At 38.6% G+C, this 24,273-nt stretch overlaps 5 protein-coding genes across 6 annotated transcripts; 2 read left to right on the top strand and 3 right to left on the bottom strand.

The window, feature by feature from the left end:
• Positions 1-841: 841 nt before the first annotated feature.
• On the bottom strand, positions 842-3,518 carry LOC18037021 (ABC transporter G family member 17). Its single transcript, XM_006426149.1, has 3 exons — positions 3,051-3,518; positions 2,149-2,912; positions 842-1,823 (listed from the first exon to the last, which is right to left on the bottom strand). Exons 1-3 carry the CDS (start codon positions 3,516-3,518, stop codon positions 842-844), a joined length of 2,214 nt encoding a protein of 737 aa, XP_006426212.1.
• A 1,896-nt stretch (positions 3,519-5,414) lies between these two features.
• LOC18036997 (N-alpha-acetyltransferase 40) lies at positions 5,415-6,840 on the bottom strand. The gene is made up of 2 exons (XM_006426148.2): positions 6,649-6,840; positions 5,415-6,536 (listed from the first exon to the last, which is right to left on the bottom strand). The coding sequence occupies exon 2, from the start codon at positions 6,491-6,493 to the stop codon at positions 5,762-5,764; it is 732 nt and encodes a 243-aa protein (XP_006426211.1). The 5' UTR covers positions 6,494-6,536; positions 6,649-6,840; the 3' UTR covers positions 5,415-5,761.
• A 71-nt stretch (positions 6,841-6,911) lies between these two features.
• On the top strand, positions 6,912-10,212 carry LOC18037722 (uncharacterized protein At4g37920). The gene is made up of 6 exons (XM_006426147.2): positions 6,912-7,151; positions 7,227-7,513; positions 7,777-7,942; positions 8,305-8,549; positions 9,102-9,289; positions 9,387-10,212. Exons 1-6 carry the CDS (start codon positions 6,938-6,940, stop codon positions 9,601-9,603), a joined length of 1,317 nt encoding a protein of 438 aa, XP_006426210.1. The 5' UTR covers positions 6,912-6,937; the 3' UTR covers positions 9,604-10,212.
• Positions 10,213-11,768: 1,556 nt separating this feature from the next.
• LOC18037755 (glycine-rich domain-containing protein 1) lies at positions 11,769-18,101 on the top strand. 2 transcript variants are annotated; one of them, XM_006426143.2, is made up of 9 exons: positions 11,769-11,879; positions 12,190-12,369; positions 12,837-12,954; positions 13,038-13,292; positions 14,206-14,661; positions 15,279-15,817; positions 16,018-16,210; positions 16,810-16,965; positions 17,053-18,101. In XM_006426143.2, exons 2-9 carry the CDS (start codon positions 12,203-12,205, stop codon positions 17,758-17,760), a joined length of 2,592 nt encoding a protein of 863 aa, XP_006426206.1. In that variant the 5' UTR covers positions 11,769-11,879; positions 12,190-12,202; the 3' UTR covers positions 17,761-18,101. The 2 variants fall into 2 exon arrangements, with proteins under 2 accessions (XP_006426206.1, XP_024036086.1); XM_024180318.1 differs by having other exon boundaries at positions 11,769-12,369; positions 17,053-17,527; positions 17,582-18,101.
• A 1,452-nt stretch (positions 18,102-19,553) lies between these two features.
• Positions 19,554-21,374, bottom strand: LOC18037754 (transcription factor GTE2). The gene is made up of 2 exons (XM_024180769.1): positions 19,781-21,374; positions 19,554-19,642 (listed from the first exon to the last, which is right to left on the bottom strand). Exons 1-2 carry the CDS (start codon positions 21,165-21,167, stop codon positions 19,581-19,583), a joined length of 1,449 nt encoding a protein of 482 aa, XP_024036537.1. The 5' UTR covers positions 21,168-21,374; the 3' UTR covers positions 19,554-19,580.
• Between the last annotated feature and the right edge of the window lie 2,899 nt (positions 21,375-24,273).

Raw genomic sequence — 24,273 nt, 5'->3', positions numbered from 1 at the left:
TTCCTAACATTATTGTTCTCTAAAAATACCTTCCACTAATCATAATTCAAAAATTAAGGAAGAGTATCCATATATGCCAGTGCAATCTTCGTAAGAGAATTAAAAGGTCATCACTTGGTTAAGTTTACTTATAATACCCTTAATACCCTTGCCTGCTTCGATCGTGTCATAAATTAGGTGAAGAGCACTTGTAGAATGAATATTGCCCAACAACTACAGCTGATGCTATTTAACATTAATTAGCCAGATTCTTTTTTAAATCATATCTAATCAGATGAAGCTAAAAAGCTGAATATTTTTTGTAGAGATTTCGCTTAATTTAGATATAAAAAAAGAGAACTATCATTGGATATAGCCGCCTAGGACATGTATTTATTTGTCCAAATCAAACTAAAGCCTGATTTATATTGACTTTTATTTGATATATATTCAATGCATTGTTGTATATAATTGTTAATTTAGTAAAAAGATTCTCATACAATTAGTAAAAGGAAAATAATTGGCTTCCTGTTTCCAGCAAAACCAATCGATGTTTCCAATGGATGATGATTGGCATATTCTATAGCACTAAAGGCTGTCCCTTGTTAATAGATAGCCAAAAAATTTTAGCACGCATTTTTAATACATATTCACTTCTTCATCGGTTTACAGAGTCAAGGCACCAGAACTAAGCAGCAGTATTTACCTTAATTTAAGAAATAAAACTACATTAATTAATTTATTACTATTTCATATTCATCTATGAGCATATATAATGATTTGGACAAATAACAAATTTGTAACATGGGCAAAAATTATGTAAGGTCCCATTTTCACCCTGCAAGTGATTAACAAATATTTCTCATGACCTTTGGTTCTTAGAAAAGAAACGAAGGATTATGTAAAACAAAATCCTATAGAAAACTGCCCATCCCAGGAGAATGAAAACTTTTTCCCATTTTCCCCATCCCGCGGTTTTGATGTGAAGTGCGTCTAATATGTCGAATCCTGTCACAATATTTCCAGATCGGTCGGTGGCAAATGGCTCATTAGTCTGAAATTGGTTCATCAACAATCCTTCGAATGGATATGTAATTGTCGAAATCTTGTTCATCCAGCCCCAGTAAGATGGGATATCGTTGCTGGTCACGAAGAAGCCGCAAAACAAGAAGAACAATGCGGTGAATGCAATGACTGCCGCGTAACCAATAATGTAATTGGGCACCACTGAGCTCACAAACACCACAAATGAGTTGGTGGAAAGAAGCGAAACGTATAGAACCACCAAGAAATACAAGAAGGACTTGCGCAGTCCTAAGGCTTTCCAAACAATGCCGGCATAGACAGCGGATTGCAACAAAAGAAATGGAAGATAAGTGATAAGGCCGGCAATGGTGTAAGAAGAGGCTCTATATGCGTTGTGGGAAGTTTCGCGGATGAAAATGAAGCGTTCTTGGATGAAAGCAGGGACAGCGTCGTTGGAAGAGAAGAAGAAAATGCAGACAGTGAAGACGAAGAAGCAGAGGCGATTTGTGATTCCTTGCGAGTCATTTTTGGGGTTCGCGAACATGGTGGCCATCATGAAGCCCATGACGGTCAGGACCAGGAGTCTTGAGAGGAACAGCTCTGGGGTGCGGCGGATGTTCTTGAAGTTGCGGCGCATCAGAATCCATGTCTCTGACAGGAATGAATTTGCAAATTTTGGGCCAAGATGTTCAGCTGCGGTGCTTCTTGCAACTCCTGGGGTTAAGTAATCATTTTCATTCACTGTGTAGTCACTGCTGCCAGGTGTTGGGGTTCCAGGGAGAATGTCGCTCGAGTATGCATAATAGCCTGGGGATGAACTGCAAATTCAAATAACATGATTAATTAATACAAAATAAGAACAGTATTTCTCAAAAAAAGTTAAAATGTTTGAGAACGAGAAAAATGATTAGATTTTTATTTTTATTTTTTAATTTTACTAAAGATTTAGATTCTATGCTGTTATGATTTACCGTCAAGCAAAATATAAAGTTCGATAATATATACATATTTTTTTAATATGGTCAACGTAAAGTTTTTCCTCTAACATTGTCCATTGACTATAGGATAATTGATGAATTCAATAAATATGATTAAATGATTTACAAATTGATGTAAGAACATTAGATAGAGTTAATTAATTACCTCATTGGGTTGTGCAATTTCTTATCATTGCGTTGGGTAGATGGCGTAAAGCGCAGTGTTTGCACAATTCCGCTATGGCTAGCACTCCATGGGGACCTTGGTGAATTATTATAAGGGCTTCTAACACTATGGTCAAACTCTTTTGATGCAGCAATTATACTTGCATGCAACGGAAGACGCTTTCCAATATTCGTTCCTCCTCCAACACTAACACTCGTTTCCATCTGGTTCCGAAACCGGCGAGCTGGTGTGATTGGTGATGCCGGAACTGTTGAAAGCACTGCTGAATTTCCCTCATCATTAGATAACGGTGGTGGTCTCAATCCCGTTCTTGCAAATTCAGCCATTACCTCAACACCAAACTCGGACTGATCATATTCTTGTATCACATCAATCAGATACTCTATCGAGTTTTCTCCTTTGGGGACTTTTCGTCCCAATCTGTTTACATGGAGAGTCACCTCCTTCGGTGGTCCTTGAAACATGAGTTGCCCGCGAGCTAGAATGATGAGATGATCGAGCAGCAGCTGGATTCTCGATGAGGGCTGATGGATTGTGAGAATCACTGTGCTGCCAGAGCGAGCAATGTTGTGCACCTTTTCAATAACGCTGTATGCGCTGGTCGAGTCTAGGCCTGAAGTAGGCTCGTCCAGGAACAGCAAAGGTGGTCCGTGGATTATGTCCACTCCTATTGAAACTCTCCGACGCTCGCCCCCGGACACTCCTCTTGTACCTTCATCGCCTATGTGCGTGTTCCGAGTTGTCTACAAATAAACATATATAAAAATAATGATCTGAACTATCTTATGGCTTTATGAAATAAATTAACAATGATATTTATTATCTATAAACCTGCCCATATATTATTAATACTATGAAACAAACTGCTAGCATAAGCATACCGTCAAACCAAGCTGGTCGATGAGATTCTCCACACGCTGCTTTTTATCAGACCAAGAAATAGGACCCAAACGAAAATCAGCGGCGAACATCAGAGTCTCAAAAACGGTAAGCATTGGAAACAGTCTGTCTTCTTGCATGATATATGCCGAAGTCCTTTTTATTAAGCTGGGGCTGGTCTCCTTCCCATCCAAAGTCACTTTGCCCTTGAGACTCCCACTCGCTATGCGCCCCGCTAAACCATCCAATAGTGTAGATTTTCCTGCGCCACTAGGCCCCATGACAGCGGTGATGCAGCCCTTCGGAGCATCACCTGTAATCTTGTTCAATAAGTCCACTTCTTCTTTTAGCCATGTCCCTTCAATCTTCTTCTTCTTTGTCACCGTGTATGTTAAGTTAGAAAACCCTAGTCCCCCAGTGAAATCCACTGGCTTCCCAGGCATTTCAATCAACATATCTTTCCGATCCATGATTTTTACTTTCTTATAAAAGGATAAACTTATTGGAGACTAAGGTTTTATATATTTTTCCTTTTCTGGTCTCCTAAACTCGAGTTCAGAGAAGACTGTGAATTATATAAAAGAGGGGTGTGAGAGAAGGAGTTGAACAGCTGGTGGGGCAGATTGAGGAGGCACTTCCAAAGTTTTTGTGGTGTAGTTGTCTTCATTGAGGAATCCGTTTATAGGTTGTTTGGATCGAAAAGAAAGAAACGATTCTTGTATTCTTCATCCTTTTATTTTGGCTGTAGTGATCTAGCATCGATGTGCCTGCCCCTCTCTCTCTCTCTATAAATAGATATATTCATGCGAATGCCCTCGTTTATTTTTTATGCGGACACACTTTTAAAATTGTAGAATTTAAGAGAGTTAATTTTTAACTTTTTAAAACCGCACGGTTTAAAAATGTGTACGCATTAAAAAAAATACGGACGTCCGCACCTATAATATATATATATATATATATTTCTTTTTGATGTGCCATATGTGTTTGCATGCAGATCAAGTTCATGCAAGCCCGTGGCTGACATATGTATTGGAGCAAAGAGATTGTTTCATTGTAAGTCACTTCTGAGGGATAATTAGCTCCAAAACTGAGGAATTTCTAATTTTAATTTCTTTTGACATTTTGGTGATTGAAGTGTGTAATATGGTATTTCTGTGGCATGAGGAAACAAAAATGTTACTATCGATGTATCTTTCTCCCGATTAAAGGACAAGCTTCATGTCCGTCTGTCATAACTTTTTTCGTAACAGAGAAACTTTTGCGTAACAGCCAGGTTCGGACATGCTTTAGAATTCCCTGTCTCTAAATTCAAGGCTGCATTTCCAAGAAGCTCTTGTCCAACACTGGATTGCGTGCTGCCAAAACTATCCCCAGTTATTAATTACACATACCTTTAGACTACCCTGGCCTGAAGGATCGTTCCTCCAAGAGACTGAAGCTGCAGTTCTAAATTAGCCAGAGTATCAAAACGACTAGAAGAGATTATTTTCAAGCAATTCAACCATTTATTATACAACATCCATGGCAGACTTAAATACATAGAGTGTAGCAACTAGATAACCAAAAGTCAATTGAATTTAAACCGGTGAGAATAGCGAGGGCAGAGTAGACTTTAGACCACCGGAGTCATTAATGTCCCAAGTTCCCAGCAATATCCCTAAATAGAATATGGCATGCAGCGAGGCCTAGATTATCTTCCAAGTTTGAACAAACCACCTGAAGTAGCTTTTGTCAATGGACTAACAGCAATATAAATCATGTTTGCAGAAAGGAGCAATACCCAACCTTAGGGACATGAATCAATCATGATCAGAATGTTATTTTTTGAGGAAAAAGATGACCAGGACATATCTTTGATGTTAGAATAGTTGCAATTTAGAGTCAGGACATATCTAATCCAAGTTTGTTCCTGGTTTTTGAAAAAGAATACAGCACATGAAGAACTGAGACAATCTGGATGTTCTAATGCTAAAATTTTAACAGTTTTATCAACAATGAATCTCTGAAAACCAGTTATTGACCTGAGAGGGAATGAAAATGTAAAATAAAGAGCCCAACCACCGCCATATCCAATGAGAATAAATGCTTTGAAGTCTTCAAGCAGCAAACAGAATCATAAAGCATCCAAATAGACACTATATTAATTCCCCAATTTGAATAGTATTAAAGAATATCTACTAATAGAATATGTCAATGCATTAGCTCAAGATTGCTTTATAAATAGCTCCCATATAATAGATGTACTAAAGTAAAACTAAGATCAGAACAAAAACAATAATGTCAAGACATCAATTATTGTAAAGAAAGAAACAAACTTACTAAGTTATCATGTATAAAACGATTTTTGCAATTAAAAACGCGGTGTAACACAATTCTTGAAACCAGTAACTTGACACAATTCTTGTATTCAGCAACTAATTTCCACTCTAGAACAACATTTTTCGCTAGTTTTAGCAATTAGCAATCCTGCTAAAAAAACATTCAAGAGCTACATCCAGTCTTGGCGAGAAAATGGACACGTAAAATGACATTGTGGCAAAGGACCATATCAAGGAAGAACAACTAATTGCCACAGTACCTCCTCTAGACCTGGCAAGTGGCAATGATGTTTTGTTGAAGCTAGTTTGCTTTGCAATTTGCCCTAAATTCATCATATCAAATATCATGAATAGTTTCAAAACCAGGCTCAAACTCCTCTCTCTGGTCATCCTCATTCTTGCAACAAAGCTTTAGATTTGTTATCAAATACTTTGCAAAGAATTTCATAACTCTTCTCAACTCCAGTAAATGGATCAACTCTTGATGGTGATATACTTGATACTACATATCTCAGCTTACTTAAATAAAAATTCATTGCTAACAAGTTTGCCTTTTGAACTGTTAGCACCACAGCACCCATGCGGTTCTTACGGGCAATTAGCTCAATCAGTTGCATCAAGAATTTCCCCAATCCCTTTCCCTGAACACGAGACTCAAGCTGAAGTTCATAAACATAAAGAACTGGTACATCTTCCTCCAAACAAAAACGAAAATGCACAAATCCAACAATGGATCCCTTGCTTTCAGCAAAATTAGTCTTTGACATCTCACTGGCACTTGCACTTGGAGCATCAAGCTCACGTGCAAATATGTAGCGTGCTTCAGAAGCAACCATTTCTCTGCGCTTCACCTTCTCTTCGGCAGGCCACTCAGACCCATATGGCCCTTCCATATTGGCCTTAAGGAGGTTTAGAATGTACTGCTTCTCAGCAGAGGAAAGCTTATCACCACACCCAGATTCTAAATGTACAGAAAGGCCATTCCTTTCATATTGGCGAAAGGAAGGGAAGGCGGTAAGATGATCCTTGTGAGCAGAAGCTGCTTTTAGCGACTCATCAATAGCCTTCTTCTTTTCAAGTATCTCTCTTCGTTTACGCTTCTTTTCTCTGTTTCTCGACTCCATATATGCTCAGTGCTCACTCTCTCTTACCCAATTTACTTTGTTTCTACAACCACGGCCACGAGGGCATCAATAACATCAGCCTTTCGTTCTAATTTTTAAAATACAAGTTGTCAAATAAGAAGAGAAATTTATTTATCAAAGGGAAAAGAAGGAACCTGATTCTGATTTTTCTTTCGCGAAGTAGACCCATAAGCATTCCTCCTCTCTTACAGGCTTACAGCCATGGGAGAGGACGGACTGTGGAGGCGCTGTCGGCAGTCGCGGTGGATCTCTCTTCTATTAAACGTGGCACTGCCCTTTCAAATAGCAGAAAAGAAATAATTTTCAGAAATAATAGTAATGACCCGAACGACGTCGTTTGCATCCGTTTTTGAATAAATCGTTTTATCCAATTTTATAAGAGTTGGCACTTGGCAGAGTGTTTAGGCATCATAACACCTACCGATGCTCCTCTGTTTGCTTCCAATCCGAAGCAGAACCATGAGTAATCTCTTAAGCTTCGAGCTAGCAATTTCTACACCCAAATCCGCTCTTGAAAAATCATCTTTAACATCGGTCAAAACTCCTCTCATATCCATTTCCTCTACTAAGCAGCTCAAAATAACAGAAGCCAGTCACAGTTTCAAAACAAACACCCTGAGCTCTAGCCACAGAACCAGTAAGTTCACGCAAAACAAGACCAATTTTTATTTATAAGGCTCTCTACTAAAGAAAAAGAAAAATGTTCTTGCAGGTAGGCAAGTATGTGGAGTAGTCACAGCTAACGCTGAGATGGAAGAGGACCAATCGGAGAAGGAAGTTGCTGAGGGTTACACTTTAACTCAATTTTGCGACAAGATTATTGATGTGTTCTTGAATGAGAAGCCTAGAGTTAAGCAATGGAGAAAGTATTTGGTTTTTAGGGAGGATTGGAATAAGTATCGGGAAAGCTTCTATAATCGCTGTCGAACACGAGCAGATGAGGAGAGTGAGCCTACCATGAAGGAGAAATTAATTTCACTGGCTCGCAAAGTGAAGAAGGTATAATGACGTCTTTATTGCCTCTTGTGTTCTTATTGGTTGCAGAAAATATTTTGCCTTTGTGTAACTTCTCCATTTGAGAATTGCAGAACTCCTCTAACTAAATCAAACTATTACATGGGATTCAATAGAGTAGGACTTTGATTTGAAAAGTCATTTCCTTAGTACCTACCATTTCTCATTGCCCAAATGGCGGTTCTACTAGTGAATCTTCTGGGTTTAGATCTTCTTCCAGTTTTTGTAATCAGGACTTAGAATTGCAGATTGATGATGAAATGGAAAGCCACTATGAACTTCTTAAGGAGATACAAGACAGCCCAACTGATATAAATGCAGTAGTTGCAAGGCGACGCAAAGACTTCACTGGGGAGTTTTTCCGCTACCTCTCTCTCGTTTCAGAAACACATGACAGTCTGGAGGACTGTGATGGTAACTGTTTGAGCATTTGTGATATTTATATTTGGATTAGTTTAATGGTTGTGATGGATGTATGCTTTATGAGAGTCCCTCCTTTCGCTTGACTTTTCCTTATCCTTATGCCATAGTTAGAACCCTCATCTAGATTGCTGCTAATAGCCTAATATAACTATTAACTTGCAATCCATCTTGAAAATAAGTATGAAAACATAGATCAGCGTCAGTGCCTAAAAAACCAGGAATTTAAGTGAGCTTTATAGGTGCCAAGCTGAAAGTTAACACATATTTTTAGTGGAAATTACATTTTACACTTCGAATTTTTTAGGATTTCTTGCAAAAAAGGTTAATCTCTGTGTTTTCATTGGATTGAACAGCCGTGGCTAGACTGGCGACTAGATGCTTGTCTGCAGTTAGTGCTTATGATAAGACGCTGGAGCATGTGGAGACTCTAGATTCTGCCCAGGCCAAATTTGATGATATACTCAATTCTCCTTCAGTGGATGTGGCATGTGAAAAAATCAAAAGCCTCGCCAAGGCCAAGGAACTTGACTCTTCATTGATTTTACTGATAAACGGTGCGTGGGCTTCCGCGAAAGCATCACAGACTATGAAAAATGAGGTTTGAAGTCGGACTTGATTTAGTGATATTTCACTGATGCATATAGGTGTTGCCTTTTAAGTTCGACCTGCTTTTGTATCACAAGAAGCCCTGGCGGGGGAGTAGGTTCAATTAGAGAGTTCAACATCTTGTTTGGTAGCTGAATTTCTCTATTTTCATCCTTTTTTCTTAATTTAAATTCATTTTCTCATTTGAGCGTTATATTACATTCCTTGATGGTGGTATTTATGGAGAATAACAGGTGTCACGTATCAAATTATGATGTCTGCCACTGTAGTGTTTCACAATCAACAAGAATTCAGAAGCTTCTCATTGCATTATACACTTAGAAATTTCATCAAGGAGAAAGCATGTGTCTAGTGGTCTAGGTGCTTGATTTTCGTCATTAGTGACATTAAAACCAATCTCCCTCTTGAGAGCGTTATCCATAGATTAAGCTTTTGTTTTGTAATTTCCTGTATTGCATTATTTTTCTGCGCCTTCATGATCATTATTTTTCTTTGCTAAATTTGCCCATTCTCTGATCCTTTCTCCTTGGACTTGTGAGTGCAGGTCAAAGACATAATGTATTGTCTATATAAAGCCACAAAGAGCAGTCTTAGGGGCATTGCCCCGAAAGAAATAAAGCTACTTAAATACTTACTAAACATCATAGATCCCGAAGAACGATTCTCGGCATTGGCAACAGCTTTCTCTCCAGGCAGTGAACATGAATCCAAAAACCCCAAGGCCCTATACACGTAAGATGGATTCTTGCTACCAAAATCTTGGCACTCTTTATTTGGTTGTATAATAACATTTTCTTTTCTTTTCCTTTTTTTTTTCTTTTTTGAGCAGGACTCCTAAAGAACTGCACAAGTGGATTACAATAATGCTCGACGCATACCACCTGAATAAGGAGGAGACTGACATGAGGGAAGCGAAGCAGATGACTCAACCTGTGGTTATACAAAGGCTACTCATCCTCAAGGAAACTATTGAAGAGGAATATTTGGGGCAAGCCACGTTTCAGACCATGCAAACAAAAGAGGACACTGAATCAATGGAATTATGAAGTGACTCTGCAGTTTTTACCAATTCTCCTAATGTTGGCTGTCAAGCTTCTGTAGGCTGGAATAGATGGAAATTTTAGTGTGACGATGAAGTTTGGGTTTGATAGCCCACACATAGGAACCATCTTTGGTTTTTTGGGAAATTGCTTGGAGGAGCTTAAGAGAGGAGAATTTTGATGTCATTGTCTCGTATGGAAAGTTTTAGGATTGTTTATTTGATGACCGGAAACTTGTGCGTTCTTTCACGGCTTCCAGAATGGGTGTATTAAAGCATTTTCGAATGAAATGCATTGCGCGATGCACAGTGACAACGGAAAGACCATTAAGCTAGCGGCCCAATTTTCTTTTCAGCCCAAAGACAATTGTTTGTACACAAAGTTTAGGCTAGCCCATCATATATACAGCCGCAGTTCTCACGCACCACACGTGTTGAGATGGTGCGCAATTTTGGTACTGACATTTGCTCGACTCAATCGTACTTCACTCTCTGGTTGTACTACTAGCAGTGGCAGTGCACAGTTGTCTAACTGTTTCGTACACGCAAAAGTGACGGGAGAGAACGAACAAAGTATAGCATGAGTAGCGTGACGGGTCCCACGCATTATATCCCTTCCTTGCGGGTCCCTCTATCTTACATGCATGTAAGATACACTCCTCTCACATGAATAGTGTGTGGGTCCCATACGTACACTATTCATGTGAGGGGAATGTATCTTACATGCATGTAAGATAGAGATTGCCCTTCCTTGCTTAATTGTCTTATTATAAACATTGGAAAAAAAAAAAATGCTAATGGTGGATGATGACGGTATTGGTGGTATTTGGTAGCCAAACCGAAACGGAAACGCATCACCAACTTGGTTTGCTGGGGAATCTGTTGGCTTTTGTCACGAAATTTCAAATTTGTACGACATGATAAAGTTTGATATTTTGGGGTTCTACATTTTAAAACCAAAAAATCTTTGAGATATATTCTAGACTTGGTTATTTGATTATTTCTCAAAATTACTGAGCTTCGTAGCATGAGCTTAGATTTATTTTGATCAAGATAATTAGTCATACGTAATTATACATAAATTATCGAGGGACTAATTTATTCTCCAAATATTAATTTGAAAAAGATTTTATTGCTGTTGGTGAACATAAATTCTTTTGTTATTATTTTATAAATGACAAGAGGAAAGTGTTGTCAAGGTTAGACAAACACAAGCCCATTCGGCAGTGAATTTTCCATGAATGTTCGTCATCGCTTCTCTGTGACTATGTCATAACTTCGATGCAAAAATGAAAAATAGAGTCAGTGTCAATCGTGTGTTGTCGTTCTTCCATCGACATCTGCCAAACAAACAACGAAAATAAATAAGCAACGCGCTCAACTCTTCTCATGTGAAATTAAAACAATCAAGATTACGTAATCATTTAAAATTAATTATATCATTGACGTGTAATTCCTTTAAATATGAAAATTAATTTTTATATTATTACAAACCATCCTAAAGATTTTTGAAAAAATTTATTTATACCACACACGGGAATGAAATGTCTACTACTCAAACCAATGAGTGGCTTGCTTACTAAGCATGCATTTGGGGTAGTTACATTTTGTTTTATTTTAAGAAAATATTCCTTAGAAAATAGAGTGGGGACCAGCTATGGTGCGGCAACGTAATTGTCTCAAACAACGCACTCTAAATTGGCAAACTCTATCTTACATGCATGTAAGATAAATGCCTCTCACCACATACTATTCACGTGAGAGGCATGTATCTTACATGCATGTAAGATAGGGGATCCCCTCTAAATTTAATTATGTTAAATTTTTAAAAACTGAAAAAGACATAATTTTTTTCTTATACGTAATTTTGGTATAAGTATAGAAAGTTAGCAACTTACGCATAAAACCCGCAATTTAAAAAAAAATAATGATAATAATAATAATAAATTGTTTAAATAAAAATTCCCCCCCTCCCCCGCCCTTTTCAGGTTTTTCCCGAGGGAAACAAAAAGCATTTAGTAATGCCCAATAAGGGCAGGATGGTCTTTTGGGCAACAACAATGGCTCATTATTTATCTCTTTTTGTACTTTCAACGACTTAAGGAAGGGCAATTCGGCCATTTCCTTAAACCAGCCATCTGACCACATCAACGATAAATACCGGACCCGAAGCTCAAAGGAAAAGCAACAACAAACAGTCACCTCGCATCACATCACATACATAATATTTAACTATTCATATCGATCGTAAAGAATTACAGATACAGTGTTGGCATTGTTCTGGTAACGTTATTACAATTATGATTCCCTTTTCAACACATCATTTTAATTTCTATTATTTGGTAGTCTTAATCTGTTTGTGTTAATTTCGTAGACCAGTTACGATGCTGAGTTACTGTTAGATAATGAATTAGAATTTGCTTTGTTTGTTTGCCGAGAAAATGCAGGAATTTTTACATTTTCAACGTTTGACTTTTCGCCGTGTAGACTTTTCTAATTATTGTTTTCAAAGTTTGCATGATATTTTATAAAACGTAGTTTAGAAGTATTTTAGATGAGTGGGAATGTAGGTGATTTGGAATTGTTTATTCAGCGAGAACTGAGAAATGGAGATGGCGAAGGAACAAGAGTTTGAATGGGCTGAAGCGCAAGAGATTGAGATAAGCGTAGATGACCTTGTGGCTGCAGCCAAACAGCAGCTTCAGTTTCTTGCTGCTGTTGATAGAAACCGTTGGCTCTACGAAGGCCCTACCCTTCAAAGGGCAATTTATAGGTAACCACTTAGCATTCCAATCACTCTGTCCACTTTCTTCTAGGTCTAAACTTTCCAGCTTGTGTTTTTTTTTTTTTTTTTTTGGTATATATTTATTTGCTGGCCTTCTTTATATTGAGCACAGGCAGCTTAGGGTCCCTTTTTCTTTTTCTAATGGTTTTTGTTTTTTTGGGTTTCCTTTGTTAGATGATAAGACTGCCGCAACCATGAATTCATTTTGTGTTATGGTATCCTTTATTTCTTTTGATACCAATTAACTCACTTTTGGTTTTGGATTTAACTCTCCATGTCAACTCCGGGAGTTCATACTCTTTAAATTATTTGGTTCGTTATCAGATGTATTTTTCTGGTGAAGGTTATAACAACTGGGGTTAGAATATATGGATATTTTCTTCTTAAGTATCCATTTATACACAGCTTTAGGGTCTTTACTTTTCATTTTATTGATATACTGATGTTAATTTCAGGTATAATGCTTGTTGGCTCCCATTGCTTGCCAAACATTCTGAGTCCCACATTTCCAAAGGGTGCCTTGTTGTTCCTCTCGATTGTGAATGGATTTGGCACTGTCACAGGCTCAACCCCGTAAGTTTTCTGGCTGAATCATACACGTATGCTGGCTAGGGAATCTAAAGTTGCTAAGTGACTTTCTTGCCTCTTTAATTTAGGTACAATACAAATCTGATTGTGAGGAACTTTATGGGAAGAACCTTGACAACTCTTATGTTGTCTCTTCCATTCAAGGAACTTGTAGAAAGGAAACTGAAGAAATTTGGAATAGACTATATCCAGAGGAACCCTATGAACTTGACTTGGCAAAAATTTCTTCGGAGGATTTTTCAGCTGAACTTTCTGGGCTTGAAAAGTTCACCAAATATGATCTGGTTTCAGCTGTTAAAAGACAGAGTCCCTTCTTTTATCAGGTTTGGAGAGGACACAGATAGTGTTTCCTTTAGGCACTATGGTTGAGTTTATTCTGGTAGTTATGTCTTAATTAATCACTCTGGAATTTTATTTCATTGCATAGTTAGTTTTAGATCACATGAATAATTGATTGCTTTGCTAGTCTAATTATTGAAAAAGGCAGCAGTATCAATTTAGAGCCTGGTGCAAGGGACTTCCTAGCTGTCATGGCCATCTTTAGTTCTTTTCACACTCCTGTAGCTGGCTTCAGTTGGTTCCTTGGCAGCTACTAATAATTTTCTATCAAAATTGGGAAAATGTTTTTACCGCTTGGGCAATACACTTACAAAAAAAATTCAATCTTTGGAAGTATGGTCAGTGTTTCTGTTTGTTTCGGAACTCTGTCAAGATATATTACTCTTCATTGGGATTTGATATCTTAAGATTCTAATGAATAATACTATTTGATTTAGATAGAAGGCTTGGTATACACCAGTCCTCTGAATGTAAAAAGAATTCTCATTTTATAAAAACTCTTATTTTGACATTGAATTTCAACCAAAAGAATATGATTTTCATAAACTATATTGAGTGTTTGAGTTTGTTATGGTTTTCCATACTATTTCTATCTGACTTCAAGTCTTTTTTTTTTTTTTTTGATAAAAAAAGACATGATATGTAGTTCATTTCTTTTTAGTCTGATTTAAAAGGGATGATATGTAGTTCTTAGTAAATGTGTCCTTTTGGACTTTTAAGTACATAACAGTTTAATTGGTGCTGTGGCCCTGACCATGAATTTCTTTTGAAAGTGAGTGCCACTGGTCCTTATAATTATCTCGCTACCTAATTTGATTGACAAATATTATTTTTCAAATTAGTATTTGGCACTTTATTTGTTTTCTTGTTAATTATCTTGTTGCTTTTCCATATCAGGTATCCAGATCCCATTTTAACAATGATGTCTTTCTTGAGGAAGCTGTGGCCAGATATAAGGGATTTCTGCACCTGATTAAGAAAAACAGGGAGAGGTCCATAAAACGCTTTTGTGTCCCAACTTATGACATCGATCTTATCTGGCATACGCATCAGTTGCATCCTGATTCTTACTGTAAAGATATGAATAAAACGCTTGGCAAGGTATTGGAGCATGATGATATGGACCAAGACAGAACTAAAGGAAAGAAGCTTGACACTGGATTTTCTGGGACTACCAAGCAGTGGGAAGAGACCTTTGGCTCAAGGTATCCGAAAGCAGGAGCAATGTATAGAGGGACTGCACCATCTCCACTCACTACGATTCCCTTCTCATCTGATATTGTCAGCAAGGAGGTAGTTTCATCAAAAGAGTGCCAGAAAATTATTCATATTCTGGATTTGAAGATTGCGGAGGTAATTTCCTGCTGACCTTTTGTCTCTCCTGAATAAGTTTGTCTTTATATACATCTCAACTGCATGTTCTACACTTTTCCTTCCTTGTTTTCTTGTATTTTGATATATCATCAAGTGGCTTGCAAGAGCTTAAATGTTACTGATTAAGCAAGTATTTGCCAATAATAAATAAATAAATAATCGAGTATATTTCTTAACCTGCACCTCAAAAGTTGACTTCATTAGAGTAACAACGGGGATTGAAGTGGTCTTGTAGAGTGTTCTTCTTAAAGAACTATATGCTGGGAATGATGTTCTATTGTCATAAGACCTGGCCAGGTTCATAACAAATCTGAAGATATTTGTCATTTGTGAACTTGGAAAGTTCTGGTTCAATGAAAACTCGAGCGCTTTGGTAGAATTAAATTAAAATTTCAGTTGTGCCTTTCTCTATAGATAATATGCAACTCTTTTTGTGGTAAGTGCTATGATCTGATGTGCCTATAGACTGCTTATTTTCTTTGTTCTGCGTTTGTATTTGCACCCTGAATGACGATATCTTCAGCCTGAACCAATATTATTTCAGCAGCTCTCATTATCCAAGGTTATTCTTTAATGTTCTTCATTCCCCTTTTCAGGTCTTTGTGGAGATTGTTGCTGTTAAAAACTTACCTGAGGATCACAAGGGAGACCTTTTTGTCTTCTTCAGTAAATCACAACCTGATATCTTCTTTAATGCTAAACAGAAACTTACTATTTTGTCCAAATCTGGGATGAAACAAGTTGCTTCCTTTCAGTGTGAAGCCGCCGGAGAACTGTTGTTTGAACTTGTATCACATTCAACTTCTAAAATACCAATGACAGGGGCATCAAAGACAATGGGTACTGCTTCACTCTCTCTTCAAAACTTCATAAGTCCAATATCTAAACTTGCAGTGGAACAATGGTTTGACCTAGTGCCCAGATCTGGCAATGTGAGCTCAAAACCGATCAGCCTCCGAATTGCTGTCTCATTTACCATTCCAACCCTAGCACCACATTTACTTCGCATGGTTCGTTCCCGGCCTTTATCAAAAGGTTCTTGCTTTTTCCCCCTTCCTGGAAGGATTCAGCCTGCTAAGAGCTGGACCCGTGTCATTGATGAAACTCAGTCTGAGGTGATCAGTCTTCAAATGAGGTACAATTAGATCATTAAGCAATAAAAAGGGGTTAAATGCTTCTTTCTTGGTCTTGTTTTTTGTCAAGTTATGAGAATCTCTCTTCCAAATGATTTACTCTTCCCATCCATCTTTCGAACTGTATCAGTTATTGGTATTTTGCATCTTGTATAATATTCAGAAACACTTATACTGCTTTCTGGCCTGGGTTACATTTCAGGGACCCTAAGAAGGAAAAGGGAGGAGATAACTGCACTCTGAAGAAGCAAGTTATTGGTGTTACAGAATCAGGTGAAACAATTACTTTGGCAGAAATGGTTGAGACTGGGTGGTCTGTGATGGATTGCTGCTGGAGTCTCAAGAAGAAATCCAGTAAAGAAGGTCATCTCTTTGAGCTCCTAGGCAATAGAATGGTATGTATCTATCATGTTCTTGCTTCTCTTCAGTCCCCATTGTCTTATCTGTCTGGGCCCTGTTGGAATTTTCGGTACATTCTTATTTGAAAATTGCCCATCCATATGCCCGAAGAATGTAAAATTTTGCACTATAAAGTGAATTTCCACCATTCACTTTACTGTTTTAAGTTTATCTTCAAAGACTGTCCTGTGGAGCTGATTTAATAAATAAGTTCATAGTTATTGCAAACTAGAACGTTGATACAACCCCGCTCATGCTGTGGACTACTTGCATGGACCCCGGAGCTCTAAATTTGCCAACTTATGTGATAGCTAGTGCAATACATTTCATAAGAAGTTCGTTCATTGAACTCAAGGGGTTGTATTCATACCAACCAGGATCATGCTTTCCATAGTTTGAGTTCCTAATATATTGGTGGAAAATCACTTTAGTTTATTTATTATTTCAATTTGACTGGCTAGGTTTTGGTGCTTTTCCCAAATGCAATATACTTGCAGTTTATTCCTTGCATTTTAATACATCCATTCCCATAAATCTTCTGCTTGTTTGAGTTTTGATCAATTTTATGATTTTGTGCTTATCTTCTTTGGAGTAGATTAACCTCTTTCCAGGCAGAAAGCTGGATTATGAACACAAACATTGTCAGAAGCAGAGATCTGAAGAAGACTTTGTGACAGCCATTGAATTTTCACCAGCAGATCCGTACGGAAAAGCAATTGCATTGCTTGACTTGAAATCTGGAGTCATCAAGGTACAATAGTTCTATTTGCCAAATGTTATCAAAGCAAAGGGGAATTCATCACTTACAGCATGTGTGTTGCTGTCTAAAACAATGTAGGTAAAAGAAGAATGGTTTCTGTTACTGGGAATCATATCAGCTTTTATACTTTCAGATGCTTTGAAGGAAGGATATGATGGCTTCACTGCTAACGATGAAATTATGAAGGAGATGAAGAGTGCATCTGATCGTGTTGAAGGGTTACGAGAGGAGGGCATATGTACCAAAATGATCCCTCCTGTAGAAGATGAACCAGAGTTGAACAAGAACATGACTAATGAGTTGAACAGTGGTGGCTGTGGAGGATGTGGCAGTGGTTGTGGTGGTGGACGTGTAGCAAGTGTGAAAAGTAGTGGATGCGGCGGGTGTGGTGGGGGAGGTGGAGGTTGTGGAAACATGGTGAACGGTGGTGGATGTGGGGGATGTGGTGGCGGATGTGGTGGCGGTTGTGGTGGTGGTTGTGGTGGCGGGTGTGCAGCCCTGGTGAAAAGCAGTGGATGTGGTGGTGGTGAATGTGGAGGGGGGTGTGGCTCTGGTGGTTGTGGAGCAGGGTGTGGGAACATGGTTAAGACTGGTGGGTGTGGCTCTGGTGGTTGTGGAGCAGGGTGTGGAAACACGGTTAAGACTGGTGGCTGTGGTGGCTGCGGCGGTGGCTGTGGAGGTAATCTTGTTGCCAAATCTGCATCCGAATACAAAGTTGGTAATGCTTGCAATGAGGAGCAGTCAAAAGAAACATCTGTCTCCATGAATGAGACTGTAGTTGCTTGATCTCTAAGCATCTTGGAAGACTGGACTAAACTCTCCAGACTTATGCCCTGACAGGGTTGCTGCTACTACTTGGATAGTGTCTATCTTGCTAAGTAAAAGAATCTGCTGTTATATGAAGTTTGTATTCTGTATATCGTGTTGGATGCTGGAAGCACTTCGTTTCCAGTGGCCTGAGTACTTATCAATAATGTATGGCATCCTGTGATGAAATCTTGGCCGTGCATGATTCAGAAAATGTTTTATTTTATTTTCTTCTATCTCCTGTGAAGATTATGCTGTGTGTTTTTCCAATCCTTAGCTTGGTTACTTATATTACTCTTCACATATCTTCTCTGCTTCAATGAATTCCTGTCTTGAATGATCATACTTCCAACTGATTTGAATGGACGTATTCAGTAAATGACATATCTTTGATCGTACTCATTTGAACTTGGACCTATAAAAATGATAGATATTTAGCTGTAGCAGAACCATTTACCTCTGTTTTTTTCTTTTTTCCTCTCCAGCTAATTCCTTCAAGATTTATATAAGTCTTCGATCGAGAGATACCTGATTACCGTCACCATTTAAAGAGGAGATAAGATTTATTTTGTAGGTGTCCACGTTATTAATGAAGTCTAATATTTTTGAAGAAAAGTTTTGTAATAGTTAAACATATTTGGACGTGAAATCTATCCATCAAACTTTGGGTTGGACCAAGTTCAGGGGGAAATAGTAAAAATTACCCTGTCTCATTCTAGATAGCAAAGACAACGGAAAGGCAATATAAATGAAAAAGGGTCAATTCTTTCATCCATATTGGGAAAGCATGGGAAACAATAGCTCTTAAATCCTTGCCAGTACAAATGCCAGTGGGTGCTCCAGCGTCATCAAATTGAATTTTTATCAGCCCTGCCACAAGGTTTATGCCCATGTTTCCTTCGGGGATATACAATGAAAAAATTAAACACAAAGGGAATCCGAGAATCAGAAATAGCACTATTGAAATATTGATAGCGAAACGCTATTTCTTGTTGCAAAATGATGCGGGAAATCTTTAATAGAAGCCCTATTTCTTGCTGCAAAATTCGTGGATCAACATTGGATTAAGACAAGAAAGTTCATTTATAGAAGTAAAAAGTTCGTTAATAGGTGAATCACTCGATCATCAATCAATATGGAGTCAAAAAACCAAACAAAAAGTGAGAGCTTTTAAAATAAGGGTAAAAGGAAAGGCATACAGAAAGGTGAAAATAGCCAGGAAAATGAAAGGAGTAAGCCGGTGCAAAATGACGACCAAAGCTGCCTATATATCATGATGACTCATGAGATAAAAGGACACACATCACATGCAGAAGCAGTAATTCCCACAGAGCAAATAGACAAATTAAAAAAAAAAAAAACCTTTTTCTCATTGCGCATATGAACATGATAATGACGGTATCCAGTATCCTCTCTGTACATAATTCTTCAGCTATGTCTCTGTGGCCATTCTGCTGATGCCTGAGATGGTGAAGCCCTAATTTTTTTTTTTTGGCCACAAATCCAATTCTTTTTACACTTCATCTTTATGTTTGATCCAGTACACCCACCAAGTCACCAACTAAAGCTAAAAACAGACACCTAATTACGTAAACCTAGTTTCCTAATCAAGTCACTTAAAAACTAGTGCTGCTGGCTAGCCGTCAAAATCTTCACTTTACAACCATTACAAATTGGACATTTTCACCACCACCCATCAGCAAGTCCAGCAAAAAGTAGTTTCCCCAAAACAAATACAATAGTAATAATCTTCAAAAAAATTTCAAGAAGCTTGATGGGTCGTCATGGTGGGCATTTCTTCAGGCTCCAGGAAATGGTGATTGGGCAGTGTCATCATCAGATGATGAACTACTCCCCGAACCTGCAGCACGCACAACCCACAGTCACTACATCATTCACCTCATCGACTGAAACTAGACTACGTTCTAATATTTCCACAAACAAATCAAAACAAAATAAATAAAAAGAGCTTGAGCTTTATGATAGTAATGATAAATACCACTAGAGGTAGAGGAAGAGGAATCCTCCGAATCAGTGCTGGAAGTAGAGGTGCCACTTGAAGCATCATCCCTCTCAATCACCACTGGCGGGTAATTTTGCACCGGAATCTCCTCTCCGATGTCCACCTCCTCCTCCGCAGCAACGTTCCCTTTCTTGCTCCTCTCAATCACCACAGGTGCTGCAACTGCAACTGCAACTTGGCTGCACATGGGTTCCTTCTCGGTTTTATCCTTCTCAGCTTTCTTAAAATTATCCACGAATCGAACAAGTTGCCACAGCGTATCATTATCAAGCGCCTCAATATCCAGTTCAATCTCATCCCCATGGCAAGACAAACTCCCATTACCACTATTTCTCTTCTTAACAATACCCAACAACTTTCCCAATTCCTCTTGCGGCAACTCCTCCAGACTCCTCCCCAACGCCATCTTCTCTTCCAAACTCATCTCCCTCGCTTTTCCCCTTCCCTTCCCCCTTCCCCTCACCAATGCTGCTTCTTCTTCCTTATTAACCAAAATCCCCTGCCGTTGCTGCTGCTTGGACAATTTCTGAAACATTTGCTCGAATTTAGCTGACAAGGTCTCTGCCATTGCGTAAACATAGTGACCCTTAGGATTGTACACCAGCGCGTTGTTAAAGGTGAGTCTCACATCTTCTGCGAATTCCTGCGGACACTTGTAAACATTGTTTTCCAGTTTTGACCTGACCGTCCCCAAATCCATCGGCTTCTTGATGATGTCATGATAGTCGCGGAGACGCAACGAGACGACATCCACGGGGGTGTTGAAAGCCCACCCCTGTTTGTCCTTCATCAGCTTTGTCAGTATCTCACCACACCTTCGCATCGCATTCTTTGTTGATGTTAATGACGGTGTCCCCGCGGCTGCTCGTTTCGCCTTCGGGTTTCCAAACGGGTTGGCCCGTTTCGATCCTCCCCTGTTTTGACTCTTCGTTGTTGGGTAAACGTGTGTGGCTTGGAAGTCTGAGTTCGCGATCCGAGTTCCGAGGTTCCGGACCCTTTCAAGATCAGAGACCAGGCGCTTTCTCAGGTCCTTGAGTTCTCGCCTCGTGTACGCACCAAGATTGAACGTCACATAATCCGATTCGGGTAGGGATTGGGGTTGGGCCGGCGTAGGAGTCTTCTTGAAATGCACGTTGCTTGTTGGATCATGTGCACGGGTCTCTTTGTTCGGATTCGGGTTAGGTTTTGATTGGAAAAGAGGAGGATTGTTGCATTTAGGAATGTTGTTATTCTTAGTGTCCCTATAGTTCGCAGCGGAGGCGGCGACAGTGGTGGTGGTGGTTGCGCTCGAGTGCCTCCTCGCATAAACCTTGGGCTCTCCCCAACACGGCTCATTTCGACTGGGCAGAGCGGCCGGTGCCATTTACCAAAACCCACTCGTCGTTTTCTTTCTTTAAAATCACCGGCGGGGCAGTAGCCAAAAATGGCGGGAAATCATCACTGGATAAAGTAGTTACGAGAACTTAAAAAGTTGTGATAAAAGCACTGAGAGCCAGAAAGAGAGAGAGAGAACAAGAGGGCAAAAGGGGAAAATGACGGCTTCAGCTGCTGCCCTCTGTGTGAGTGTGGCCTGGGCCGTATGCTGCGCATAAACGTGAGAAGCACCAGCCCCACTTCTTAAAGGCCACCCACCTCTGCCCGTGAATTTATCGGGCAGGTGTTCAGCCGTAGATCTTGGATCTCACGGTTTGGATCTCTTTAATCATCGACGAGCCGTGTCCATCTGTCACTTATGGTTCAGATCTGAGGAGGTGGCCCACGTGGCTAGTCATCCGCCGTTGGATGATATCTCTTCGCGTGGGAATTCAAATTTTTGGAAATATATTAAATTATTATTATTATTATTATTATTAAATATAGTGGGGGGAAGAAAGCGAAAACGACATGCTTTTTGAATTTGGAGGGGAAGGGCGAAATCAGGAAAGAAATTGCGAGGCACACCAGAATGACGTGTGCGGTGGGGTTCAATCAGGGAAGTGCCAGCGAAGCGAAGATATCTTTCTTTCTTTTTTCTTTTTTTTTCTCTTAATTCTTGGGAAATCATCTCCCGCCAAATATAAGCGGTTGCTAGGATTTCTAATATGCCAAGTCAGCATCGTCAACGGGGTATATGCCACGTGTGCAACTTGGCCATCAGCTGGACATTCTCCCCAGTCCCTATCAATAAATCGCCTGACGCGGGTCTCACTAATTTTTTATTTCAAAATGAGCGCAGCTGCTGCCAGCCCTCGTCAGTCGTAGCCTCAAAACTCCTACTCCTGATAGAAAACCTTTTTTTTTTATTTCTACTTACAAATTTAACCCCTAAATTCAATGACCCCCCCCCCCCCCCCCCCGGGCTCTTGTATCGTTTGCAATTTTCATTCATAATTTCATATAGTGAAACATAGTTATTGTCTACTGGCTGTTATATAGATGCCAAAACATTTCAAGGATTTCACTTCCAATATATTCAAAAATAAATAAATAAATAAATAGTCAGAAATAATTTAAAAACAAAACAAGAAACTATTAACAGAATTGAGGAAATTGTAAAGGCAAGTTTGAAAAGGAGAAAGATAAGTTAAGAAACTTAACAAAGTATAACAAATATTTAGTAAAGAATCTTATTTTATCAGGATTTATGGGAAGGGTTAATTGTGGAATAAAAAAGGATGCTTTTAGAAGTGATCAAAATTTCCATTTATTCCTGTTGGGTGTTTTTAGCAAAGAGATTTTATAAGGATTATGAAGGGATGCCAATAGCTCCTCTCTTTTAAAATAAGAGGTATTTGCAGTTCCTACAGTATTGTTTCTCACCTACTTCCCACTTATTATGCAGATTAGCATAATCTATTAAACACACACACACATAAAAGTAAACGCCCAGATTTACAAATGCCCTGTGATTTCTTTTTTGAGGACACGTTGCCGCACGCGGCACGTTTAGGAAATAACTTAATGATAAAACGATTAATAAATATATTATTTTAAAATCCTACGGTCGCATGTTTTCAAAAACACACGTTGATTCGACTCATATATCAGAATTCATTCATGCACAATCGTCTTACAGATTTACGGAGTTTAAGAAAATTAAGTAAACTTTGAACTTTCCTCGGCGTGCATGTGCTCTTTCCGCGAAGGTACTGGAGATACATACGTACATCTCAATGACTTAGCCGACGTTTTCTTATGCCGGTACGCATAAACGGAAATTTATTTAAATACTGAGGATTCAGATTTGCACTCGCATCTTAATTTGAATGTTTTGTTTTATAATTTTCATAAATGATAAAATTGTCTCTAAGAAAAAAAAAACAAACAAACAAACCCAGCACTGAATTATAATTACTCTTTCTTATGTTTTTGTTGATTTGCTTATTTAATTAATTATTTACTGACTTTGCGGGCCTAACCTTTAGAAACAGGGATCACTCATTATTGGGCTTTAAGCCCACGAGCGGACCTGCACTAAATCGTCGAACAAAACAAGTGTCAACGAATAAATTCATATTTTCACTTCAAATTAAAATTATGTTCCAAGAAAAACACTGGCGACTTCCTTATTACTGTTTTTGAAGAAAAACAGTAATAAGATGGATTACGGATAATGGTGGTTCCAATTCAATTGAATCCAATTGTAATTCAGATCATGTGGATAAGGCTTAGACTTCTCAGATTTCCGTTGACTCTCACCTTGGGCTTTAATTAAATTTATTTTGAGTGGAATTGTTGAATTCTACTGATAATATAATATAATATAATATAATATAGGTTTATGAAATGTCAATCGATGAACTTAAGCGACGTAGCTCGTATATTGACCCTCGTTGCGGGGGAGAATAAATTATTAGCAAACAACAACCAAGGATGTGTTTGGATTGTTTTTCCTTTCAAAAAAATCAGGATATGTTTGTGATCGCCCCCCTAGCTTCCAGAAAAATGAATTCTAACATGAATTCTCAAATAATCAGCTTTAGAGACATTTTATGTAAGATGTTTGGTAACTTAAAATTATTACGCAGCCATACGTCAAATAATTTACTATGTGTATTCGGTAAATCAATCATTCAAATAAATTATTTTTACTTCCAAATGACGAAAAATAGAAATATTATTTTCACTAATATTATATGTTGGTGTAAATTTTGACTCAACTTATGATATGACAGTTTCAACTGATAACGACCCTCTTAGGACTTAGGTTCCTCTTTGTTGGATTTGATGGTGGTGAGTTTTTCGTTTGAGCTGATCTTGGTGAGCCTTTATATATCCTCTTCTCAATCCACTTCCTTAGGCAATCAAAATATTATTGTCTAGTGATACTCTACAAACACAAGAAAATGATCAGAGGGCCGATTTTGTCGGCACAAACCCTCCGACGGTCAAGTCAGTCACCGGACTTTTGGAAATATAAATTTAGAAAGAGAAATATTAGAGGGTAAAAGTTACCATTTTCTCCTTTTGAGTCTCTATTTGTCTTACCT

The sequence above is a fragment of the Citrus clementina genome, unplaced genomic scaffold (assembly GCF_000493195.1).
Source record: "Citrus clementina cultivar Clemenules unplaced genomic scaffold, Citrus_clementina_v1.0 scaffold_7, whole genome shotgun sequence".
Lineage (NCBI taxonomy): Eukaryota > Viridiplantae > Streptophyta > Magnoliopsida > Sapindales > Rutaceae > Citrus > Citrus x clementina.
The sequence above is the reverse complement of the archived record's forward strand: the minus strand, read 5'-3'. Positions and strand labels throughout refer to the sequence as shown.

What these genes read in the sequence shown, in the direction of transcription:
- LOC18037021 (XM_006426149.1), bottom strand. Translation starts at nt 3,518, where the DNA reads ATGGATCGGAAAGATATGTTGATTGAAATGCCTGGGAAGCCAGTGGAT. An exon ending in TCGACCAGCTTGGTTTGACG is followed by an intron (nt 2,913 to 3,050) that starts GTATGCTTATGC and finishes GTTTATTTGTAG; the next exon opens with ACAACTCGGAACACGCACAT. An exon ending in AAATTGCACAACCCAATGAG is followed by an intron (nt 1,824 to 2,148) that starts GTAATTAATTAA and finishes TTGAATTTGCAG; the next exon opens with TTCATCCCCAGGCTATTATG.
- LOC18037722 (XM_006426147.2), top strand. Translation starts at nt 6,938, where the DNA reads ATGCTCCTCTGTTTGCTTCCAATCCGAAGCAGAACCATGAGTAATCTC. An exon ending in CAGTCTGGAGGACTGTGATG is followed by an intron (nt 7,943 to 8,304) that starts GTAACTGTTTGA and finishes TGGATTGAACAG; the next exon opens with CCGTGGCTAGACTGGCGACT. An exon ending in AACCCCAAGGCCCTATACAC is followed by an intron (nt 9,290 to 9,386) that starts GTAAGATGGATT and finishes TTTTTTGAGCAG; the next exon opens with GACTCCTAAAGAACTGCACA.
- LOC18037754 (XM_024180769.1), bottom strand. Translation starts at nt 21,167, where the DNA reads ATGGCACCGGCCGCTCTGCCCAGTCGAAATGAGCCGTGTTGGGGAGAG. An exon ending in CTCTTCCTCTACCTCTAGTG is followed by an intron (nt 19,643 to 19,780) that starts GTATTTATCATT and finishes TGCGTGCTGCAG; the next exon opens with GTTCGGGGAGTAGTTCATCA.
- LOC18036997 (XM_006426148.2), bottom strand. Translation starts at nt 6,493, where the DNA reads ATGGAGTCGAGAAACAGAGAAAAGAAGCGTAAACGAAGAGAGATACTT.
- LOC18037755 (XM_006426143.2), top strand. Translation starts at nt 12,203, where the DNA reads ATGGAGATGGCGAAGGAACAAGAGTTTGAATGGGCTGAAGCGCAAGAG. An exon ending in AGAGTCCCTTCTTTTATCAG is followed by an intron (nt 13,293 to 14,205) that starts GTTTGGAGAGGA and finishes TTTCCATATCAG; the next exon opens with GTATCCAGATCCCATTTTAA. An exon ending in AGCTCCTAGGCAATAGAATG is followed by an intron (nt 16,211 to 16,809) that starts GTATGTATCTAT and finishes TCTTTGGAGTAG; the next exon opens with ATTAACCTCTTTCCAGGCAG.